At 37.6% G+C, this 23,720-nt stretch overlaps 1 protein-coding gene across 3 annotated transcripts in view; it reads right to left on the bottom strand.

Annotated features, from left to right (window-relative positions):
* The window catches only part of LOC127449672 (glycerol-3-phosphate dehydrogenase, mitochondrial-like), a 39,593-nt gene that overhangs the window by 12,786 nt on the left and 3,087 nt on the right, over positions 1-23,720 (bottom strand). The window contains exons 2-12 of one of the 3 annotated variants that reach the window (XM_051713231.1): positions 22,488-22,592; positions 22,227-22,373; positions 18,835-19,006; positions 17,783-17,907; positions 16,038-16,135; positions 15,156-15,319; positions 11,493-11,657; positions 9,931-10,075; positions 9,628-9,821; positions 1,118-1,252; positions 480-655 (exon numbers count right to left, since the gene is read on the bottom strand). In XM_051713231.1, coding sequence (XP_051569191.1) covers positions 480-655; positions 1,118-1,252; positions 9,628-9,821; positions 9,931-10,075; positions 11,493-11,657; positions 15,156-15,319; positions 16,038-16,135; positions 17,783-17,907; positions 18,835-19,006; positions 22,227-22,307 — 1,455 coding nt within the window. In that variant the 5' untranslated portion in view covers positions 22,308-22,373; positions 22,488-22,592. Of the gene's footprint in view, positions 1-479; positions 656-1,117; positions 1,253-9,627; positions 9,822-9,930; positions 10,076-11,492; positions 11,658-15,155; positions 15,320-16,037; positions 16,136-17,782; positions 17,908-18,830; positions 19,007-22,226; positions 22,374-22,487; positions 22,593-23,720 lie in introns of those variants that run through there. The other 2 variants (XM_051713230.1, XM_051713232.1) reach the window with 2 other exon arrangements.

The raw sequence follows: 23,720 nt of genomic DNA, 5'->3' as shown, positions 1-23,720 counted from the left end.
TTTCAGTTTCCAATAACATAAATTAGTGATGTCCCAATGGTCAGTGATACCAGGTTACCACTTACATACCCTTTACAGGAAACTGACTGTACCTTGTCCCAGGCTAGTCTAACACTTAAAACATGTTCTCTTATGCTGCAGAGATGTTTTCTTCAAAGTTCTTTAGCTAGTTCACGAATCACTGTATCCTTTGCTTAATTAAACGTTTGTAAAAATAAACACAGCCCAGTTTGATTCAAACTCTTCTGTTATATCTCTCACCAAAGGTCAAGTGCTGTCAAAAATATCTGCATGCTGACCTTTTTAAATATGCTGGCAAAACAACATCCATGGTAGGGCTACAGCTCCATCAAGCTCTCACGCTTCCTAACAAGGGGTTGCCAGACTTTCTCTTTTGCACTGAATCATGGAAGACAGTTGGACCTGATCCAAAAAGTACTGACCAGTAGAATGCTGAGCAGTTAGGCTTTGAAACCCACCTCGTTCTCCAGGCCGTAGTCCTGAACCAAGCGAATGTACAGGGTGGGAGTCCAGTCCTTCCCACCCTCCAGCAACAGGCCGACAGTCCTGCTGGGCCCAGCCGAGAGGTTATGAGCCTTTACCGCTGCATCAAGCGTCTCCTCGGCCATGGAGCGATAGGTTGTCCATTTCCCACCTATATTAGGGAGAGGTCTGCTAAATCTTTGTACAGGAGCACATGGAACTCTAATGGAACACTACTATATTGTAAATAACCCAACTGCCTAATTATATAAAACTCATATTTGTTACATAAGAGTTAATGAAAATCTGGGATTCAAAGTCTAATTTATACCTGGAAATCGACAGAACGTTTAAGGACTTTTTGTAAAAAATTGTAAAACAATGACGTGACATGATTGAGAAATATTTCATATTCTGCTAATGCGGCTAATGCTAGGTCACTTATCAAATAAGCAAATTTGTGACAGTGACCATGTTTACTCCTCTCATACTTTTAGACCCCACTGTATTTTAGGGGTAATTCACGCAAAAAACAACATTATTTCTAAGGGGTCACAAACTTATTTCTCATTTTAAATCACATTTAATAACTTCATTTTAGACAAAGGCACAAGTTAGAGGCACTGGCACAGACCAGCAATAGTGACAAGTCCACTGTCACTGATGTTGACGATGTGGTTACGACAGATGGACTGCGTGTCTTTGGAGTTGGGGTCGGTGACCAGCGGACGAATGCCACTCCAGGCCGCCAGGACATCCCCTCGTCGCACTGAGAACCAGAGAAAACAGAGACACTGATAAACTCTGACAGCTGAAGTGTGCGTGGTGTTTATCTGATTGACAGGTCTCCAATAGGCTGCGCTATTCTACAAATGCAATATTAGGGCTGACAATAAGGATTTTTTAAGCCGGCCCAGTCAGGACAGTTGTTCAGAATGTTACTTGCCCTGCCAACATTTTTACAAAAAAGCCACAAATATGAGAACAATAAATCTGACAGCATTTTATATATTTTTTAATAAAATGTTAAGTATTCTATACAAAAAAAGCTCCATGAAAGATACTGTATAATGTTATCTAAAAACTAGGGAAGTACCAATATGAACATTTTTGGCTGATACGATACTGATTTTAACAAATAACTATTGGCCGATAACGATGCCAATACCGATATTTTGCCACTTGCCTTATTTTGTCATCAGATCACTGTTTTGCTCAGGAATTGTTTTAAAAATGTACAAAGAAGTACAAAAGCTTTTGTTCTAACATTTATTAATTTCCATTGAACATGGATTGGATCTGTTGAACACATGACAGGCCAAAATTTTAAAGAGAGCCACAATGAATGATAAATAGAAGATAAAAAGATTAAAAAATATTGAAAAATATCTTGTACCATAGCATGATGCTTGATGAAAAAAAAAAAAAAAGTAATTTTATACTTCTAAAACATTTTTGCACTTCTGTGGTACAAAACAACAGAACTCACATTTTACATGTTTGTACTGTATATAATAGAACATCACAAATTTATATTATGCAAACATATTATGTTGGGCAATTCCATGGAAATGTCAGCCACATCACTTAAAAATAAAAAGTTACCAAAGGAACAAACGCCCTTTTATATTCTATAGTGATGTAATGGATAATGGAAAAAGGCATCCAGACGCTAGAGGGCGCCGCTTGCTTACACAATGCTGACTGAAGCGCTAACTAAAGAGCTGACTGCAGTCTATTTTTAAATGCAGCCTTTCAAGCTTTTGTAATCGTGCAAGAACTTGTTGCGATTTCAATCTTAACTCAATCAATCGTGCAGTCTTAATAGATTCCATACCATTGTCTCAGAAGTCAAAATTTGCTGTAATCAAAGCATTTGGATGGTTCTACCTCATCATGTATAGGTAAGTGCCGCTTTCACAAGTGTCACGTAACAATGTTTTTCCTCATTAATGTAAGAATGACAAAGAATAAAAATGTAATATTACATGTTCTTTAGAGTCCCGACCCTTCTACATTATTTCTGCATTGTGCATTTGAATTCAAAGAGTTTTTACAAAGTGTAATGATAATTAATGAACCATATAAATGAACCATCATTTTTCATATCAGCATTTCCATGCTTTAATTTGGTCATTAATTGGCCGATAAATAGTTGCGGCCGATACATCGGTGCATCCGTACTAAAAACACTTTTGCTGGACATTTTACATACAGGCAAAACATAATGGATTTGTTGAATATTTTCAACCCAGTCAAGCAAATGCTTTGAAGACTGTCTCAAATCATTCTCACAATTTCAACAAATCCCAATTTCTCCTGTTATTTTGGTGACATTTAAATCAGAACAATTCAACAAGAATATTCAATACATTAAAAAAATCAAAATGTTTCAGGGGGCTTTCACACAAACAAGTTTTTGTGTCGGTCTGTGCTGTTTTTTAATTGTTTTCCTATGTAAACCTGTGCGTTACGTATCACTGTTTTTTCAGCGTCTTGCATCTGACTGTTCATATTTAAAGATGAAGGAAACCTTTGTATCATGAACTATTTTGTTTGATAAATAACTATGGGACAAGCAAAACTTCAAATAAAACCCTCCCGTGAGCTCTGGCTCTGACGGGGATGAAATATGCGTTTCCATTTAATTGCTTTGCTACTTTGTTCAACCAACAAACTGTGACACCAACAACACCTACTGTATGAGTCCAAAGACAATTTCCCTATCGTAGTGACATCTCAAGCATTAATTATTAAGAGGGAGTTGTGTATCGATCCGTGGTATGCCTGCCACTGTAATATGCAGGTTGATATTTCTGAATGGGGGGAAAAACAGAGACAGCAGTCTCATTATCAAAGGGCATCTCTGAAACATTTATGACAAGGCGAAGGAGCTCTGCAGACAACAGACTGGGGAAGCCAATAACACACACACACACACACACACACACACCTTGTGTCCAAATGAAAGTCAGCAATAAAACGCTGGGCTGTCGAATGGATTTGAGTATTCAAATTCTCGAGGGGAGAACTCAGTCCATTTCCTAGCTCTGGAATGCATTCATGGAGTTCACAAAAGTGACAGAAAAGATATACAACTCCACAACTGCTTCGATTATTCTGTCATGATTACCATAACTATTGGGAATGCATGGTATATTGGTGATCATATTATATCTGCCAATATTAGCATTTTTAAAATGATCGGCATCAGTTTAATTAGGCCAATATTAAAAGCATTTTATCAGGGCTTTTTTCATTTAGCAGACACTTTTATCTAACTGTATTCGGGGGATACATTCTATCAGCCCAATGCACGCACCATTCTCTACTAGTTGAGCTAAAGGAACATCCTCTTTTAAATACCAGAAAATACTAAATCGTATCATCTTTTTTGATGCATGATTTCACAGGTAATGTGAATGCTTTTTTTTTTTTAAATGTGAAAAACTTGATATTATGTTGGTTATCAACCACAACATGAAAATCATTTGTATAACGGTATTGGTGAAATATTCAGTATTTGTGCAAACCTCCTTTAAACCGTTTTTTAATGAAATCATTATCAAGTGGCATCAATTAGTGCTGATGCACAGTATATAAAAGATTTACAGCAAAAAATTACTTAAATATTGTTCTGTTTTTCACCTATCATATTGCTTCTGAAGATATAGATGTGACTACCGGAGTCAGAACGTTGAAGCTCCAAAAAGCACAAAAATACAGCATAAAAGTAATCCATAAGACTCCAGTGGTTTAATCCATGTCTTCAGAAGTAATATGATAGGTGTGGGTAAGAAACAGAACAATATTTAAGTCCTTTTTTATATCTTTTACTATAAATCTCCACCTTTGACAAGTCCAGACCAGTAGGTGGCGATATGCACAAAGAATTTGAATCTCCAAAAACAAAAGAAGAATGTGGAAGTGAAAGTGGAAGTGGAGATTTATTGTTCAAAAGGACTTAAATATTGATCTGTTCTCACCCACACCTATCATTTCTCTTCTGAAGACATGGATTTAACCACTGGAGTCATATGGATTACTTTTATGCTGCCTTTATATGTTTTTGGAGCTTCAAAATTCTTGCCACCATTCACTTGCATTGTATGGACCTACAGAGCTGAGATATTCTTCTAAAAATCTTCATTTGTGTTCCGCAGAAGAAAGTAAGTCATACACTTCTGGGATGGCGTAAATGATAAAATAATTTACATTTTTGAGTGTACTTTTTTTCATTAAAGACTGTGTTAGTAAACTAATTAAGCATTTGTTTGCATCATCACTCAAAATTTGTCACGGAAGTCCCTGTGTAGCTTTTTTTATGTATAAAAAATGTTTTAGCAATAAATCTACATTTAGCTGTTTATTATGTATTGCTATCTTGGTGCATATAAATAAAATAATATAATAGCATTTAGCGTAAAATTTGTGTCTGCTTGGCTATAATGGCTGTTTGGTTGAGATGATGGTTCCTCTGATTTTTTTTATTTTTCCCTTTTTCTCCCAATTTGGAATGCCCAATTCCCAGTGCACTTTTACATCCTCGTGGTCGCGTAGTGATTCGCCTCAATCCGGGTGGTGGAGGACGAATCCCAGTTGCCTCCGCGTCCACGTGGCTTGCTGAGCGCGTTGCCACAGAGACATAGTGCGTGTGGAGGCTTCACGCCATCCGCACTCAACTCACCACGCGCCCCACCGAGAACGAACTACTTTATAGAGACCACGAGGAGGTTACCCCATGTGACTCTACCTTTCCTAGCAACCGGGCCAATTTGGTTGCTTAGGAGACCTGGCTGGAGTCACTCAGCACGCCCTGGGAGATGGTTCCTCTGATTGAAAAAAACAAACAAAACAAAAACTATTTTAAGCCATTTCAGAGCAAATACATAAATATTGATATGTATACTGAGATAAATATTGAATATCTTCAAAAAGCTGAAAATATCAAAATATTATATAGATTTTTAGCTATATTGCCCAGCCGTAATGTCCATACATTTTTGAACAAGAAAAAAAGAGGAGAATGTCCTTTTTTCTGTACTTTCTTACATTTAAAAACTGTTCATCATACTTCTCTCTCTCTCTCTCTTTCTCAAACAGTATCTCTACTTGAGCTACAAACAACACAATCTTGCCTCTACATTGTCAGTGTGACAAATCTCCCACAGTTTAATCCCTTTAGCTGCCTTCTGCAGAGCAGACTACAGTCCAGCCAGAACCCTCCATCAAGAGGCAAGGTCTCTGCATCATTACTCCATCTTCTCCATGATATGCTTTAGTCACACTCCCATCCATCCTTACCGGGTCAACTAGGTCACCTGGTCACTCGTTCACACCCGGCAGAAAGCATAAGACACCCTGCCACACGGCAGCCGTCACAATGCGGTTTATGAATCCATGTTCTAATTCAAAAACAGACAGTACGATGACTTTCTAGCTGAAAGACACGCACAACACACAATGAGAAACTGAGACTAGACCAACTCTTAACGGCTTGCCAAACAATCAGAGAAAGGAGGAAGCATTTTTGTACAAGAAAATGAGTTATGAAACTAATCAATCAAGCAATCAAGCCCGCATCCACGGCGCTGTGAACAATTAAAGGGCTGCACTCAAAAATCAATACATGCGCTCTTTGAGGGAGATTTGTAGGGTAGTTATTAGTCTCAACTAGTTTCAACACCAATTTAATTCTTTCTGTCTGTCTGTTTATTTACATGCATGCAGAAATGTAGGAGCCTGTGAGGCCCCAAAACACTAACATGAAACCAACACTCAGGTCACTGCAAACTCTTATGACTTATGACAAAAATTGCAATTTTGCTTCAATATTAGGTCAATATCAAAATCAATCAAGGTCAAAATCAATATTAGGTCACAATTTGAACCCGGATCCCCAAGCTCCCCAAGCTACACTGCTAGACTAAGGGGCCGTGCACACCAAATACATTTTTACATCTCTCTGTGCTGTTTTTGACTTGTTTTTCTGAGCATAAACTAGACTGTTTCACTGTTTTTTCAGCATCTTGCGCAGGAACGGCGTGACTTTTAGATGGCCATTTTTAAAACATGTCTCAAGACCCCTGCATTCTGTTCAACTCGTTGCGCATCGTTTAGCCTTGTTTTTAGCGCAAAAACACGGCTGGACTCTAACAGCCCCTAAAATATACACAAAGACCCACTAAGGGGCGGTCACACTAGAATTTGAGCTTGCAAAATTATTTTGCACACCAGGATATGATGTCACATGCACAGCCTTCTGGTTTTAATAAACAATAAATCACAAATTACAAATAATATTCAAAATGTTCAAATATAACATCTACAAATTTTTCAGCAACAATAAAAACATGCAGCTTTGAAATATGCGTTCTTTGTACGCAGTAAAGAGGTCAGTGTGTGACGTTTCGGTCTTCTTGTCATCCGGATTTGCAGGTCAAATTTCAACAAATTTGAACTTCTGACTTCCCGTCTGCAGCAAAAATGTCTTTGCTTGAGCTTGTGTTTCTGGTCTCCCACGTTTGGATGCATTTGAATGGGAGGGAATGGAGTGCGAAGTGTAAAATGACCGGTTATTATTAAAAAGTTATTATTAATATTAAGTTATTAAAACATGTTTTTATATATACAGGTGCATCTCAATAAATTAGAATGTCGTGGAAAAGTTCATTTATTTCAGTAATTCAACTCAAATTGTGAAACTCGTGTATTAAATAAATTCAATGCATACAGACTGAAGTAGTTTAAGTATTTGGCTCTTTTAATTGTGATGATTTTGGCTCACATTTAACAAAAACCCACCAATTCACTATCTCAAAAAATTAGAATACATCATAAGACCAATAAAAAAAACATATTTAGTGAATTGTTGGCCTTCTAGAAAGTATGTTCATTTACTGTATATGTACTCAATACTTGGTAGGGGCTCCTTTTGCTTTAATCACTGCCTCAATTCGGCGTGGCATGGAGGTGATCAGTTTGTGGCACTGCCGAGGTGGTATGGAAGCCCAGGTTTCTTTGACAGTGGCCTTCAGCTCATCTGCATTTTCTGGTCTCTTGTTTCTCATTTTCCTCTTGACAATACCCCATAGATTCTCTATGGGGTTCAGGTCTGGTGAGTTTGCTGGCCAGTCAAGCACACCAACTGCCAAAAGCACTTTTGGTGCTTTTGGCAGTGTGGGCAGGTGCCAAATCCTGCTGGAAAATGAAATCAGCATCTTTAAAAAGCTGGTCAGCAGGTTGAAGCATGAAGTGCTCCAAAATTTCTTGGTAAACGGGTGCAGTGACTTTGGTTTTCAAAAAACACAATGGACCAACACCAGCAGATGACATTGCACCCCAAATCATCACAGACTGTGGAAACTTAACACTGGACTTCAAGCAACTTGGGCTATGAGCTTCTCCACCCTTCCTCCAGACTCTAGGACCTTGGTTTCCAAATGAAATACAAAACTTGCTCTCATCTGAAAAGAGGACTTTGGACCACTGGGCAACAGTCCAGTTCTTCTTCTCCTTAGCCCAGGTAAGACGCCTCTGACGTTGTCTGTGGTTCAGGAGTGACTTAACAAGAGGAATATGACAACTGTAGCCAAATTCCTTGACATGTCTGTGTGTGGTGGCTCTTGATGCCTTGACCCCAGCCTCAGTCCATTCCTTGTGAAGTTCACCCAAATTCTTGAATCGATTATGCTTGACAATCCTCATAAGGCTGCGGTTCTCTCGGTTGGTTGTGCATCTTTTTCTTCCACACTTTTTCCTTCCACTCAACTTTCTGTTAACATGCTTGGATACAGCACTCTGTGAACAGCCAGCTTCTTTGGCAATGAATGTTTGTGGCTTACCCTCCTTGTGAAGGGTGTCAATGATTGTCTTCTGGACAACTGTCAGATCAGCAGTCTTCCCCATGATTGTGTAGCCTAGTGAACCAAACTGAGAGACCATTTTGAAGGCTCAGGAAACCTTTGCAGGTGTTTTGAGTTGATTAGCTGATTGGCATGTCACCATATTCTAATTTTTTGAGATAGTGAATTGGTGGGTTTTTGTTAAATGTGAGCCAAAATTATCACAATTAAAAGAACCAAAGACTTAAACTACTTCAGTCTGTGTGCATTGAATTTATTTAATACACAAGTTTCACAATTTGAGTTGAATTACTGAAATAAATGAACTTTTCCATGACATTCTAATTTATTGAGATGCACCTGTATATATATATATATATATATATATATATATATATATATATATATATACACACACACACAGTTGTGCTCAAAAGTTTGCATACCCTGGCAGAAATTGTGAAATTTTGGCATTGATTTTGAAAATATCAATTTCCTTTTATTTAAGGATAGTGATCATATGAAGCCATTTATTATCACATAGTTGTTTGGCTCCTTTTTAAATCATAATGATAACAGAAATCACCCAAATGGCCCTGATCAAAAGTTTACATACCCTTGAATGTTTGGCCTTGTTACAGACACACAAGGTGACACACACAGGTTTAAATGGCAATTAAAGGTTAATTTCCCACACCTGTGGCTTTTTAAATTGCAATTAGTGTCTGTGTATAAATAGTCAATGAGTTTGTTAGCTCTCACGTGGATGCACTGAGCAGGTTAGATACTGAGCCATGGGGAGCAGAAAAGAACTGTCAAAAGACCTGCGTAACAAGGTATTGGAACTTTATAAAGATGGAAAAGGATATAAAAAGATATCCAAAGCCTTGAAAATGCGAGTCAGTACTGTTCAATCTCTTATTAAGAAGTGGAAAATTCAGTGATCTCTTGATACCAAACCAAGGTCAGGTAGACCAAGAAAGATTTCAGCCACAACTGCCAGAAGAATTGTTCAGGATACAAAGAAAAACCCACAGGTAACCTCAGGAGAAATACAGGCTGCTCTGGAAAAAGACGGTGTGGTTGTTTCAAGGAGCAGGAACTGTATTTATAATATATATATATATATATATATATATATATATATATATATATATAATAAGAAATATATATATTTCCCCTGGCAAGTGAATCAGAATTGCCATTGGTGCCCCCTCCAAAAATGAAATCCAAAAACTTAATGAAATCTTTCACATGACATGAACCATTCCAAAGGAAGTGCCAATGTCGATGATATCACCTTCCACGTCAGGGCTGAGGTAATTCCGGACTTCACTCAGGATAAAGTTGATGTCATCCTCCATAGGGATGGGATGGGCTGTGACTTCAGTGGGCGTGTCCGTTGTCCCGGCGATAGTCATCTTCTCCCAGGGCAGGAAGAAGATGACACGCCCATCACTGGTGGCAGGGTCGAGCAGCCCCATGTTGTCTGGGCTGTAATCGGACAGACGATACGTACATACACATCTCACTCTACATTGTTAAGAGGAAAGAAAAGGGCACTGAGATATACAGTAGCAGAAAGCAGGATTGTGGGCGATACCTGTAGTATCCAGGGATGACGATGTGAACTCCTGCACTGGGCTGGCAGATTTTGGCAGTTTTCAGGTTGTCCATTTTGCGCAGTGAGTCAGTGAAGGGGCCAGTAGCATTGATGACACATTTGGCACGAACGTCAAACTCCTGCCCTGTGAAGGTTAGCATGAGGTGTTACACAGCTGACTGCAGGGGACATTAACTGAGAGTGTTAAACAATTCTCTTAATTTACAAGGATTATGAATGGGGTATTTGCTTAATATAAAAGGCTTGCTGCTAGGTAAACTTAAAAAAAAAAAAGAAAATGTTCAATTGAAAATTCATTAAAATGAAAAGTATGTCACTATTTTGTGTTTATTTAAAGTGGTCATATTCTACACTTTTGTTGCATTTTGGAAGCATTAAGTCCACTTATAATGTTAGTCATGGTTTCTTGCACTAAAACAGTCAAAACTCATTTTTATTCTATATACTATATAAATGACTTTTTATCCAACCCAAATTCCAAACAAGTTGGGACAGTATAGAAAATGCATGATTGCAACACACTCCAAAAAAGTTGGGACAGTCGAGTTTTTAGTACTGTATGTTAAGTTTAGCAAGCAGAATTTCCCCCCATTCGTCCATTATGCAGTTCTTTAGCTGCGTAATTGTATGGTGCCTTTGTCGCTGTATTTTGCGCTTCGTAATGTGCTAAACATTCTAAATTGGAGACAGGTCAGGACTACAGGCAGGCCAATCTAGCACCCACACTTTCTACGTACACAGCCATGCACTTGTCTGGGCAGCACGTGGTTTGACGTTGTCCTGCTGGAAAACCACTTCTGAATGCACGTGATCTCCGATCCCTCAGACGCCACTGTCTTAAAATTCGTCATGCAACTGTAATGGATATCATGACATGGGCTCGGGAAACCTTTGTGAGTCAACACCATTCGCTGCTGCATCCACAGATGCAAGTTAAGGCTTTAATATGCAAAGCAGAAGCCATACATCAACACTGTCCAGAAGCGCCGCTGACTCCTCTGGTCTCGGTCTCACCTGAGATAGAAAGTAGAACAGTGGAATCTTGTTTTGTGGTCCGACGAGTCCCCATTTTTAAAAATAGTTTTTGGAAAAAACAGCCATCGTGTTCTCCGGGCTAAAGAGGAAAATGACCACCCAAGCCGTTATCAGCGTCAGGTCTATAAGCCAGTGTCTGTCATGGTATGGGGGTGTATCAGTGCCCATGTGGCATGGGTAACTTGCACATCTGTGAGGGCACCATTAATGCAGAATGATATGTACTTTTGAATGAACGGTACTTTTTGTTTTTCAGAACAAGGAAAACCCTCTTTTCCATGATATATTCCAATATTTAATTCATTTCACTTTAGAATGGGTAAGTAGTTTCATGACTGTCATTCATTAAACTTTAAACTGCTTGTGCATATGCAGAAAGTAATACGGTAACTAATATTCACAGTATAATAAATACAGATAGTATACACAGAAAATAATAAATAAACGTGTGAGTATTGTCCTGTGTAATGTACATGAAATGCACGTTTGGTTTATGCATATCTCACCTGTGATCACATCTCGGCAGCGGGCACCACATACTTTCTCTTGGTCTGTTGTAGGGTCTGGTTTCTTTAGCAGATGAACCACCTCTGTGTAATTAGCAATGGCAGCACCATGACGGGCCGCTGTGAGAGCGATGGCCAGGTTCATACGGGCATCATTGTGCTGTCCTGAAAAAAGCCAGAACAGAAAGTCACGATACATATACACTAAATTAGGACATATCATAGACTTCTACTGTTTTTATATAAAGGTAATCAGAATTACTATCAACTAACCCTAACCCACACCTTAACCCCACCCCTAACAGGAAACATTTTAAAATAAAATAAAAAAAACATAATTTTATTTATTAAAAGTTTTTCCAAATCCATAAATGTCCCAAAAGGGGACAGGTTTATTTTTTGTGGACAAATTTATCCCCAAACTAAAGTCAGGTACACACACACACACAACCCACATTTAACTAGCTATCTAAACGGGACTATACCATAGACTTCTACTGTATTTCAATAAAGCTAATTATACTGTAAGTACTGCTAACCATAATAACCCAAATCCTAACCATACCCCTAAAAGGAAACTTTGGGCATTTTTACAATACAAAAAACATACTTTCTGATCCACTTTTCCTTATAAGGACATTTCTAAAAAGTCAGATTCAGCTAACCTCTAAAGAAATGTTTTCATTAAACTTTTCTGCAAAATGTTGCCACACACAAACACACACTCGCGCACACACTCACACACAATGGCCTATGCCTAGAGGCCACTGCGCCCACTTACAGTTAGAACTGCTCCATGATTGTGATGTTTTTAGTGGTGTGTACTGTTTTGAATGTTGTTATAGGGTCAGTCAAAGCACTTAACAACTTCAGACACATTTGAAACATGAATTACAGGAAACCTTGAAGCCAATATGATATAACGACTAAATGAGAAAACTCCTCTGTCCTGCAGTGTGGCTGGGAAGGCTTGTAAAGAACCAGAGGGATAGGTAACCCACGTAAGCATGTCTAATGCGAACACATGCTCAGGGCAATTTCACCAAACAATAAAATAATAACACAGGCAGGAAGCCTGTTTAAAGGGCACACTCCTCAAAGAATAATGTGCGGTGAAGGTACCAGCATGCTTTGTTAAGAGATCCCATGAACCTGCACTGGCTGCGTCTGCCTCCACGTTCACATCTGTGCTCTCGACCCATGGTGTGCTGAATGAGTCCTCTTAACATGCAGAGAAATTCTGACAAGGATAATGCACACATATGCAGGTTGGAATATTGTTAATTGCATGTAAGAGGACAAATCACAGCTCACATGGAAAGCTGTGTCCTAAAGCTACAGACAAGAAACGCTTGGCTGAACTTAAATGTTTATTAGAGAACAGCTTGCAGGTATGGAGAAAAGAGCAGAGCTTTTGTGCCGCAGAGCTCCAAGCAAAATTACTGTATAATGAAATAAAGAAAACACTGCATTGCAAATGACTGAAAACACAGATAAGGTAGTTTTACTGTCAGATAAGATTAATTAATTTTAAAAAAACTCAAAGAATGAATGGCATATCATGGCTGAGGAACGATGTGATGGGTGGCCGTGCACGTGAATGAGATGTCTTAGAATGGTGAGAGAGAGACACAGAGAGCGAAAGAAAGAGAGAGGGACTCAAGGAGGATGAGGGACAGAAGGAAAATAAGAGAGAGAGAGTGAGTAGGGGAAAGAGAGAGAGTGAGAGAAATAGAGGGAGGCAAATAGCGACAGGCAGGCTGCGATCTCCAGCGGAGAAGGTCAGATTCGGAAATGTCACGGCCGTGATTGTTCCAGATTGAATAATTGGAGAGAAAAGCTGGCTGACAACCCAGGGGAAGGAGGTATGGTGAGAAGAGGAGGGGGGACGTGGGGAGAAGAACGAATAAAACGCACCTCTAAACTGTCATTACATTCCCCTATTTCACACACACATGCATACACAAATTAAGACATTTTTAAAAGAAAAGTTTGCCCATTAATGAAAATTTTGTCATCATTTAATCATTTACACTCATGTTTGACTTGCTTTTTACCATGGAACACAAAAGGGAACATTTCGAAGAATGTACTGGTCACTTTTGTTTTAAAATTACAATGAATGGTGACTGGAGCTTTCAAGCTTTAAAAATTATGTGAAACCACCATAAATGCATCATAAAAGTGGTCCATATGACTTGAGCTGTACATTCCAAGTCTTACAAGGTCAAACGATAGGTTTGGCGAGAAACAGATACAAATTTAAGTCGTTATTCGCTGATGATCTTCCCATCTAGTGAGAGGCTGACTCAAGAACCACTGCGACCGGATCACTGAGTCAGTGAATTGATCAGACTGGATTCAGACCGGATCTCATGAACTCTTATGAACGCACAAACCAGAACCAGAAAGATTTTCACTGAATAACGACTTAATTTAGCTATTGTATGATTTCAGAAGACTTGGAATAGAGTGCACGAGTCGTACGGACCACTTCAATGGTGCTTTTTTTGTCATTTTTGAACCCTGAGTGCTCTAGTATCTATTCATTGTAATTGCATGGAAAAGACTGGCCAGGATATTCTTAAAAATTTCTCCTTTTATGTTTCATATGGGTTTGGACAACATGAGGGTCAGTAAATGATGACAGAATTCAACTAGTCCTTTAACGCACAGACACATCTCAGAGCAGTTACTGGCGGCTCATAAACATGCCACGGCAGGGAACAGAGCATCCAGAAGTCTCTTTGGCTCTGTTTCTCCCGTGAAGGGACTCGATGTGACAGATCGCTGCTCAGATAGCCGCCGCCGCACTCCCCCTGAATATATGCTGCCCACGAACCCTGCGAGGGAACGCGTGCATCAGCGCAGGCCAAATTAAGTTTGACAGGAAGCACCGGAAGGCAGCGTTGGAGGGCGGGGCTTGTGCTGCCATGGACGAGACCTTGAGTAAAGGGGACACGTTCTGCACACCCAGACTAACCAGTGACATATGGAAGTTTGGCCTGGTGGCCGCCTCAGGCGGCCCGGGGCACAAACAGACCAACAGAGACACAATGACTGCAAGTTTGGCTGCAACAGCCAGTGGCAGTTTTCCAGTTAGATTATGCAGGAATGTTACAGGGAATCAAATGTGCATGCACTTATTACCAAAAAAAACAGCAAATGACAGCAGTTATAATGCTTTTGTCATGACAGATAATGAGTTTTAATTTAAAGGTATATTTCATAATATTTCCTAATTAAAAAGTTTTAGTCCTAAAAAAAGGAATTGTAATTTAGAAACATATGTATAAAATCAGATTAAGACTTCAGTCAAAGCAGTAACCTTTTAAAAGCTGTTTTATTCTACATAAAGTGGGTTTCATTTTAAACTTAGCAACATTTATTAGTTCACAGTGGTTAATGTTCTAATCTGTTGTTCTCTGTATAAGTTAATATGGCAACAATACAACAATATAGAGTACTGCTATGTAAAATGATAACACAGAAAAAAAGCTGTCTATAACACAGCAGGCAGTGTACATTGTTACTGCAAAGCATACAGTAAGTGGTAAGATAGTAACACATTCTAAACTTAGCCTATAACTTTACTGGCAAGAGCATTTTTGTATGTTTTACAGGTAAATAATCAAATAAATAAATACTCCTCTTTTTTCTTACCGTCATAGTAGACAATGGCTCCTACGAGTTTGTCTTTCTTCAGCATAGGAAAGAGCTCCAGTGCTTTGCTCTTACTCAGAACGTAGCTGCTCTTCAGACACTGTGATCCGGCCACCAGGTCATACATCTTAATGCCAGCCCAGTAATATGGCAGCTGCCACCAGCTGAGAAAAACATCAGCAGTCATGTCAATAACAAGCCTTAAAAATCATGAATTCAACAAATATAATGACTGTACACACTGCATTAACATGTTAAGCTGGAAAAACATGGCCTAAAATATTCCCTCACTATTTACAGTAGATATGGTTGTACCAGGGCATCATTTTAGACTTTTCCAAGTACCAATAAGTCAAAAAGCACCTTGTGACATGTTTGTTTAAAGTTAAAAAAAGAAATCTGACAGGCAAATTATGTAATCTTGAGGTTTCTCTTTTCTGTGACCCTTTTTTGACACCTCTCTGGCTGCTTTAAATATCAGAGCAAGGCATAAATGCCACAAGTAATTAGTAATGATGATGGTTAAGACGAGAAGATCCTTTAAAAACCCAGGATGACAAGAGGCAACGTCTGGAGAGGTGAGAGATTCACAGAATATCCCCAACCTGACCTGTGCAGGTGACCACATGAAAGGTCCAATGCCATTTCTGTGAACTTATCAATGGACTGATTTCCAAAACTCTCTTTTATGCAATCAGGATATCTCCAGTCTTTCTCTTTGACTGCTTTCTTTTTCTTTCTTTCTTTCACCTCTATATTTTCTGCCTATTTTTCACTCTACTTCTTACAGTGCTTTTTAAAAAAAAAAAATTATAATTTTAATTAGTGTAATGTGAAAACTGGTCATAAGAGATTAGTAATCGGTACTACTGATATTCTTACTTGTAAACAGGGAGCATTATGGGTAAAGGGGCAGACAGGTGGGGGGCGATGTCCAAAAGATTGGCACGTTCATGAAGGGCTTCTTTCACCATCATGTACTGAGGAAGAAAATAGAATTTGTTCAGTCAAAACTGTCTGTTTTGATCCAGAGCATACATATAAATACTATATATATACTGTATATTAAAGATTATTTTATTTTTTAAAATATGTAAATTGTTTATCCACATACTGTATGTTTATTTATATTATTTATAATTTTAATATATTACTTTAATACTCTACATAACAGAATACATTAAATATAATTAATATTTAATCCATCTTCAAAATTTAAGCTAAAATATCCTGTGGGTGAGAGTTTACTTAAAGGAAAGGTTCCCCCAAAAATGAAAATTCTCTCATCATCATGCCATCCCAGATATGTCTGACTTTCTTTCTTCTGCAGAACACAAATGAAAACTTATTAAATATTTCAGCTCTGTAATTCCATTCAATGCAGCTGAATTGTGACAAGAACTGTGAACCTCCAAAAAGCACAAAAAGTCATCATAAAAGTAATCCATAAGACTCCAGTGGTTAAATCCATGTCTTCAGAAGCAATATGATAGGTGTGGATGAGAAACAGATCAATATTTCAGTCATTTTTTTATATCTTTTACTATAAATCTCCACCTTTGACCAGTAAGTGGTGATATTGAAGAAGAATTCTAAAAAACTAAAAAACATCGGCAAAAAAACGTAAGAAGAAGAATGTGGAAGTGAAAGTGGAGAATTATTGTCAAAAACGACTTAAATATTGATCTGTTTCTCATCCACACCTATCATATCACTTCTGAAGACATGGATTAAACCACTGGAGTCGTATGGATTACTTTTATGCTTTATATGTCTTTATGTGCTTTTTTGGGCTTCAAAGTTCTGGTCACAATTCACTTGCATTGTATGGACCTACAGAGCTGAGATATTCTTCTAAAAATCTTCATTTGTGTTCTGCAGAAGAAAGAAAGTCATACACATCTGGGATGGCATGAGGGTGATTAAATGATGAGAGAATTTTCATTTTTGGGTGAACTATCCCTTTAAAGTCAACATGAAAAGCTCTTTGCAACCCATTTTACTTCCATAATCAAAAGTATTTCTGAGTGAAACAGGACACTGAATAAAACAAATAAAGAAAATGGTAAGGCAGGACTTGATTTCATCCTTTGGGAATTTATTGGAATGTCAAAAGTGGGCATTACATACCAGAATGGAACTAGGTGGTTGAAGCGGAGAGGGTTAAAAAGTATGTAATGCAAATATGCAAGCAGAAAAGGAAAGTCGTTATTTATTTATTAATTAAAATGTAAAGTTTTTACATTTTAATGAAAGATTGCAAACACATTTCTTTTGTAGGAAAAACGTGCACTGATGAATCATGGACAATAAGACCAGAAAGTTTCAATAAAAAAGTAAATAGGGTCAGTTTAGTTTTAATGTTGACTTTAAAGCTTAAGAAAGCAGCTGTTTTCCACTTAGAATTTACAACATTATTTTTCATTATATTGATGATCAGCAATTTTGAAATCACTGTTGGTCGGGCTAAGTTTTGTCTATACATCCTCCACACTGGCTTGTTATCTGCAATAGCTTGTTGAGTGTTTGTGCTTGTCTAGTGCTCAAATGTCACAGCGGTGGCGTAAGCAGCCTTGCAATCCTTCTTCTAAATATTAGGGGCAAATTGGGAAAAATGGGGCCTTCACCTGCTCATAATCTAGTTTCATGATGGCTTTCTGCAGATAGCGGACTCCTCCGTGAATGAGCTTGGTGCTTCTGCTGCTGGTGCCCGATGAGAAATCGCTCCGTTCTACGAGGGCGGTCTTCAGATCTGGACGAGGGGGCAGAAAGACAGGTAAGGAACGAATTAGACAATGCACTGGCATTTCAAGACCTTACGGTGCCAAATATTTAAACTGCAGCTGCTGTCATTTACATATGGCTTTCCTCAATATCTGTAATATGTATGAGGAAATATCACAACATGCTTATTGCGTCCAGGCATATATCTGCTATTGAGCTCCAAAGCTGAATACAACTTCAAATGAGAATAATTTTTTTTCCCCAAAATGCAATTTTAATAACCATGGTTAAGAAAGAAAGAAAGAAAAAAAAAAAAAAGAATAAACTTAAACTAAAAAAGGTTTACATTGCAGTAGTACCGGATTAAATATGACCAGCATAATATGTAAAATGAAATCATATTCAAGGCAGTAGTTCACTCATGGACAATCAGTGAATACTGTACAAAATATTATGCAATATAATAGAATTATAACATAATTTCTGCATGACTAGTGGAAACAAACAGACTTGGAAAAATAATGATTGTTTCTAAACAATTTTCATAAACTCGTTCCTTCGGCCCCGCCTTTTAATGTTCTATCAAACATGTCGTTCCGACCCAAACTCAAGCAAAATTAGTTTAGCTAAAAGTTGTCGGACTGCACCGAGTAAACCAATAAGTGGCTGACTTATAGGTGTCTCTACTTATTAAGCTGGTATAGGAGAAAATATTTACAGTATTATCAAACATTTTTACACACTTCCAGCCAGTGGTGTGCCAAATTAGACCCAGGCCCACCCTGAATATTAGCAGTTATATATATATATATATATATATATATATATATATATATACACAATTTTGATTCTTGAAAGTGTGAAAGAACTGTTTGAATGTGCCGCTTCTCTGTTGTTAAAGAAAATTTGAAGCCCATGCTTCAAGCAAAAGTTTGTGAAAAGCACTAATACCTACTCCGTGTGACAGCATCTAAGGCACATCCTGCACCTGTGGCTCCGCCCCCAACCACCAAAACATCAAACTCTTCTGTGTTTCGCAGTGTTGAAAGCTGCTCCTCTCTTGTTGGGAGAGCATCTTTAAACGGCATCTTTAACTCACCCTGTGCCTCGACATAGGCCAATCGAGCCTGGATACAACCAGCAAGAACAACAACAAAGAAAAACAACTAAAATGGGAGGAAAGTTCTACATAAAGCCAATTATATTAGGCTTTATGCTCTTTAAAGATGCAATCCAGAATGTGTACAATCTTTCACATTTCTGAGCTGCCCGTGACTTTATTTGATGTTCCAATTTCAAGAGTTGTGTCATTGCTAAATCTAGATCTAAATCTTGGGGCTTCTGGATGGAATCTTTAATAATTTGACAATTAAACAAGTTTAATTAGATGAATTAAACAAGACACAAGATGACAAATGTCTATACATTTGCTAAAACATTAAACATGCTTTTCTTAATCATCCCCCCACATCAAGATAACACAGATTATATTTCATGAAATATCAGATTAGTAACCATGCCAAGGCGTTGGTATAAAATGGAATGCATAAATATTCGTTTTAGATGTGTTAGTGTTGGGATATTCAATTTCTAGTTAAGTTAGACATGCAGTACAGTAAAAGTTCCAGTTCTAGTTCTACAAGATGTACGGATTCATGACATGGTCACTCTTTATGGCAACTTGCACTGTGACCATTCATATAATAACAGATAATAACATTTGGTACATAAACTACCAAATCAATACTCAAAACTGTTTTTCCTTAAACATTCCCTTGCATCAAGTCTTTTTAAGTCATGCAGGGAGTTTGACAGTGTGATTATACTGTATCAATCTATCCAATCCAGTGTGTCAGTCACATTGTGCCCTCCACAAAGGGGACAAAAAAAACCTCAGACACAAATGAAGACAAAACAAGCTTGGGCGAATCTAGGTGTCGAGAGTTTTAGCCATAATGAAACATTTTATTCATTTTCTGTTAGCATTTGGCGTAAATGATTACATCAATCTGCCCCCAAAAGCCTGTAGGGTCCATTTGACTTGCAAATGACCAAATGAGCGCAGACATTTGCAATTTAGACAGTAACAGCATGTAAAAACAAGATTCAGTAATTAGTGTCTATTTCCAAGGACAGACGTATTTAAAACATCCACACACTATTAAGAGAGGCTGTCCTGCAATCACGACAAGTGCACGATGGAAACAGAGAATTTCATGCAAATACGCAATCGGCCACCGGAGAGTGATACTTCAGCCAGAGTGTAACAATGCCCTTGCCATAGAGGAGACAAACACACACGCTCACCAAATTAACATTACAATCCCAAAGATTAGCATCCGCCACATGCATGATTGCAGGCAATTTTTGGAAAGCGGATTCATTCTTTTGACTTTTACTTACCCATTTTGGCTGCATTGAGATGATATGAAGAATAAATAAACAAATACATAAATGGAGAAACATCAGAACAAAAGTTTGTGTCAGTGAAAAGCTTAATATGGGATGCAAATGTGATGTGAATATCATGTTGACTGTAGAAACTCAGTGTCAGAATTAACTTTTTTATTAAGGGACAAGACTTGCCTCCTGGAAATGATTTTCAGGGGTAGGGCATCTTTTTTGTGTGTTTCAGTTTTAGTGTTTCAGATTTACGTTTTTTCCCACTAAACCAATTCACATTAGCAAAGATTAATAGAATAGAATGTTAAAGGGACAGTTCGCCCAAAAATGTTAATTCTCTCATCATTTACTCAGCCTCATGATATCCCAGATGTGTATAACTTTCTTTCTTCACCAGAACACAAATGAAGATATTTAGAAGAATATCTCAGCTCTGTTGGTCCAAACAATGCAAGTGAATGGGTGCCAACATTTTGAAGCCCCAAAAGGCACATAAAGGCAGCGTAAAATTAATCCATAAGATTCCAGTGGTTAAATCCATGTCTTCAGAAGCGATACAATAGGTGTGGGTGAGAAACAGATCAAGAAGTCCTTCTTCTTTTATTTTCAGTGATTTGCATTCTTCATGCATATCGCCCCCTACAGGGCAGGGAGAAGAATTCTTGGTAAAAACTGACTTAAATTTTGATCTGTTTCTCACCCAAATCTATCATATCACTTCAGAAGATCTGGATTTAAACACTGGAGTCTTATGGATTACTTTTATGCTGATTTATGAGCATTTTGGAGCTTCAAAATGTTGGCACCCATTCACTTGCATTGTATGGACCTACAGAGCTGAAATATTTTTCAAAAAAGCTTAATTTGTGTTCTGCTGAAGAAAGAAAGTCAAACACGTCTGGAATGGCATGAGGGTGACTAAATTATGAGAGAATTTTCATTTTTGGGTGAACTATCCCTTTGAAAAATATCAAATAGATATAACATCTAATCTGTTATACAACAGATAAAATAAACAACAAAAAAAATAGAGGAATTCCCTACTAGGGCATTTATACCCCAAACATTTTTATTAACCAAGCCCTGGTTAATTTCTGACCCTGACTGCACTAAAACAAATTTTTATTAGTCTTGCAGAGTGTTCATGTTTGTGACATACCAAAGAATTCTGTTCAAATGATATCAGTCAGGTGAATTAAGAAATATATCCGAACTCAAGATCTTCTCTAACTGCACCCCCCCCCCCCCCCCCCATCTCCATGGCAACCACGTCCTTGAGAGTGCATAATTCTCTCACTCCCTGGAGTTTCATTGGGATTGGAACAGTTGAGATGCAAGATAATGGACAAAATGGGCTTGGGAAGATTTAAATAAATGATGAGAGAGAAAATCAGGACTCCCATTGCTTTTCAAGGGTCTGTCTTTTTTTTCTTCATTTGTTTCAGAAAGCCTTGTTGATTATCTTAATCTACTTGACCTTCCGTTATTTGGTATAGCATCTAAACAGACAAGACCCCTGGGGTTCGCACTAGTTTAAATACAGACAGAACATGGCGTGTGACACTCTCCCGGATGGTGTGAATGCATGTGGATTAGATTATTCATGATAACATATTCAATATGTAATGATATATTCAAGAGAGATCTTTTAAACAATGTGTGTATCACTCTTCAAGAGTAATCTCCCTTAAGCAAACAAAAACCGAATTTAATACGGTAGTCCACACTAGAGAGAGCAGAGAGTAAGTTTGGAGATTTGAGGTCATACATAAAGTATAACTGGGATTTGTTAATGTATGGATTTGGTAGGTCTAATATTAATAAGATTTTTAACACATGAAAAATCTATCCACATCAGTTTTTTAGTTTTAGTTGTCCATGATTTTTTTTTTCATGAATTATAAATAAAGAAAAGTTTAAAAATGTATCTGTAATTTGACATACAAATGGCCTGAGTTGTGTTCTTTTTGAGCTGATCAGAAAATTCAACTGCAGAGAGCACATTCCTGAGTCAGGACCAGGCATGCTCTGGTACAGATGGGTGTGAACAGCTGCAATCTGTGCACTCTGCAATCTAACCTGTAGGAGTCACTGTATGGATGTGAAGTGGGAAACCAAAAGGTTTGGAAATTGTCAAAAGAAATGCCAAAGCTTTACATTCAAATAGCATAAGGCAGAGTAACAACATTCATGACATTTAAATACCTGATTCTTCTTGTATTCAAAGAACTGTGACAGGCCGAAAGCTGCTGCTACAGCTCCACCCCCTATTAGGGTCCCCTTCACTGCTTTTCTGAAAGCCATTGAACCCTGTAATAAACACAGTTATAAATTATGCATATTTATCAGTTTTGTTTAGATACATTTAGAAAAGCCAATCAATCCCTCAGGATCAGTTTCCTCCAGATCCTTACTAATCACACATCGGAGTGTCAAAGCTAAAAGTCACTGACTATAGATGCACCAGCCACTGAGTAGTTTGCATAATTTACTTATCATGATATATAATATAGATTACATTTATTTATGATATATAAGCTATCATTTTCATTAGCACTGGTCAAAAATATACATTTTCCAATGCATCGCAATCTTCATATCTCGATAACGATTCTTAAATCCCAAGATCGATCTTTTCCTCTATGCGCAGCCCTCTACTACAATGAGAGGAAATCACTCTCTTTTGCAACCAAATATCACGTTATGCAACTCAAAACATCTATGATTAGCCACTGTTCAGATGTAAATATAAATGTTCAGATTTCACTCACCAGTGACTGTGTAGTATATTGGGGAAGAAGTTCAGCACCAAACATTCCATGTAATGTGCGTCCAAAGACAAGATTCACACAACCCGTTTGTCATTTAATTCCCTTTTTGTACTTTACAGTCAATTGTTGATCAAAAAACGACAAACAATAAACATTTATTTTCTAATTGCACATAGCACGGATGAGATAAAGCAATTTGAGTCCTTTCTCATTAATATGCGCTCATTTACAGATGCTCTTTACAGAACTGCCGGTTTTCTTAAAGAGACAATACTGGTTTTCAGCACGTGTTTAAAATATCAATGTAAATACTTGTAAATAGAACAACTTATGCATGTAATCAATAAATATGTAACAAAATATAATATATGCAATATAATATCATATTTACTGATTACATTTTAAATATTTTAAATGTGACCAAAATGATTAAATACTAATTAATATAATTAATAAAATTACTATTTTTTGTAATGTACCAAGTTAGAAGGTTCCCTGAATAATTAACAGCATTAGCTGGGAGAGAATTTTTTTCATATGTAAGCAAAATGGACATTATAACTGAAATAAACCCATTTGAAACGATATAGAATCGGAATCGATATCGGAATTTAATCAAATCAAGAGCTTGTGAATCGGAATCGAAACTGGAAATGTGTATGAATAC

This window comes from Myxocyprinus asiaticus, chromosome 12 (assembly GCF_019703515.2).
Source record: "Myxocyprinus asiaticus isolate MX2 ecotype Aquarium Trade chromosome 12, UBuf_Myxa_2, whole genome shotgun sequence".
NCBI classification, from domain to species: Eukaryota; Metazoa; Chordata; class Actinopteri; order Cypriniformes; family Catostomidae; genus Myxocyprinus; species Myxocyprinus asiaticus.
Note: the sequence above shows the minus strand (reverse complement) of the source record. Positions and strands in the feature narration are given on the sequence as shown.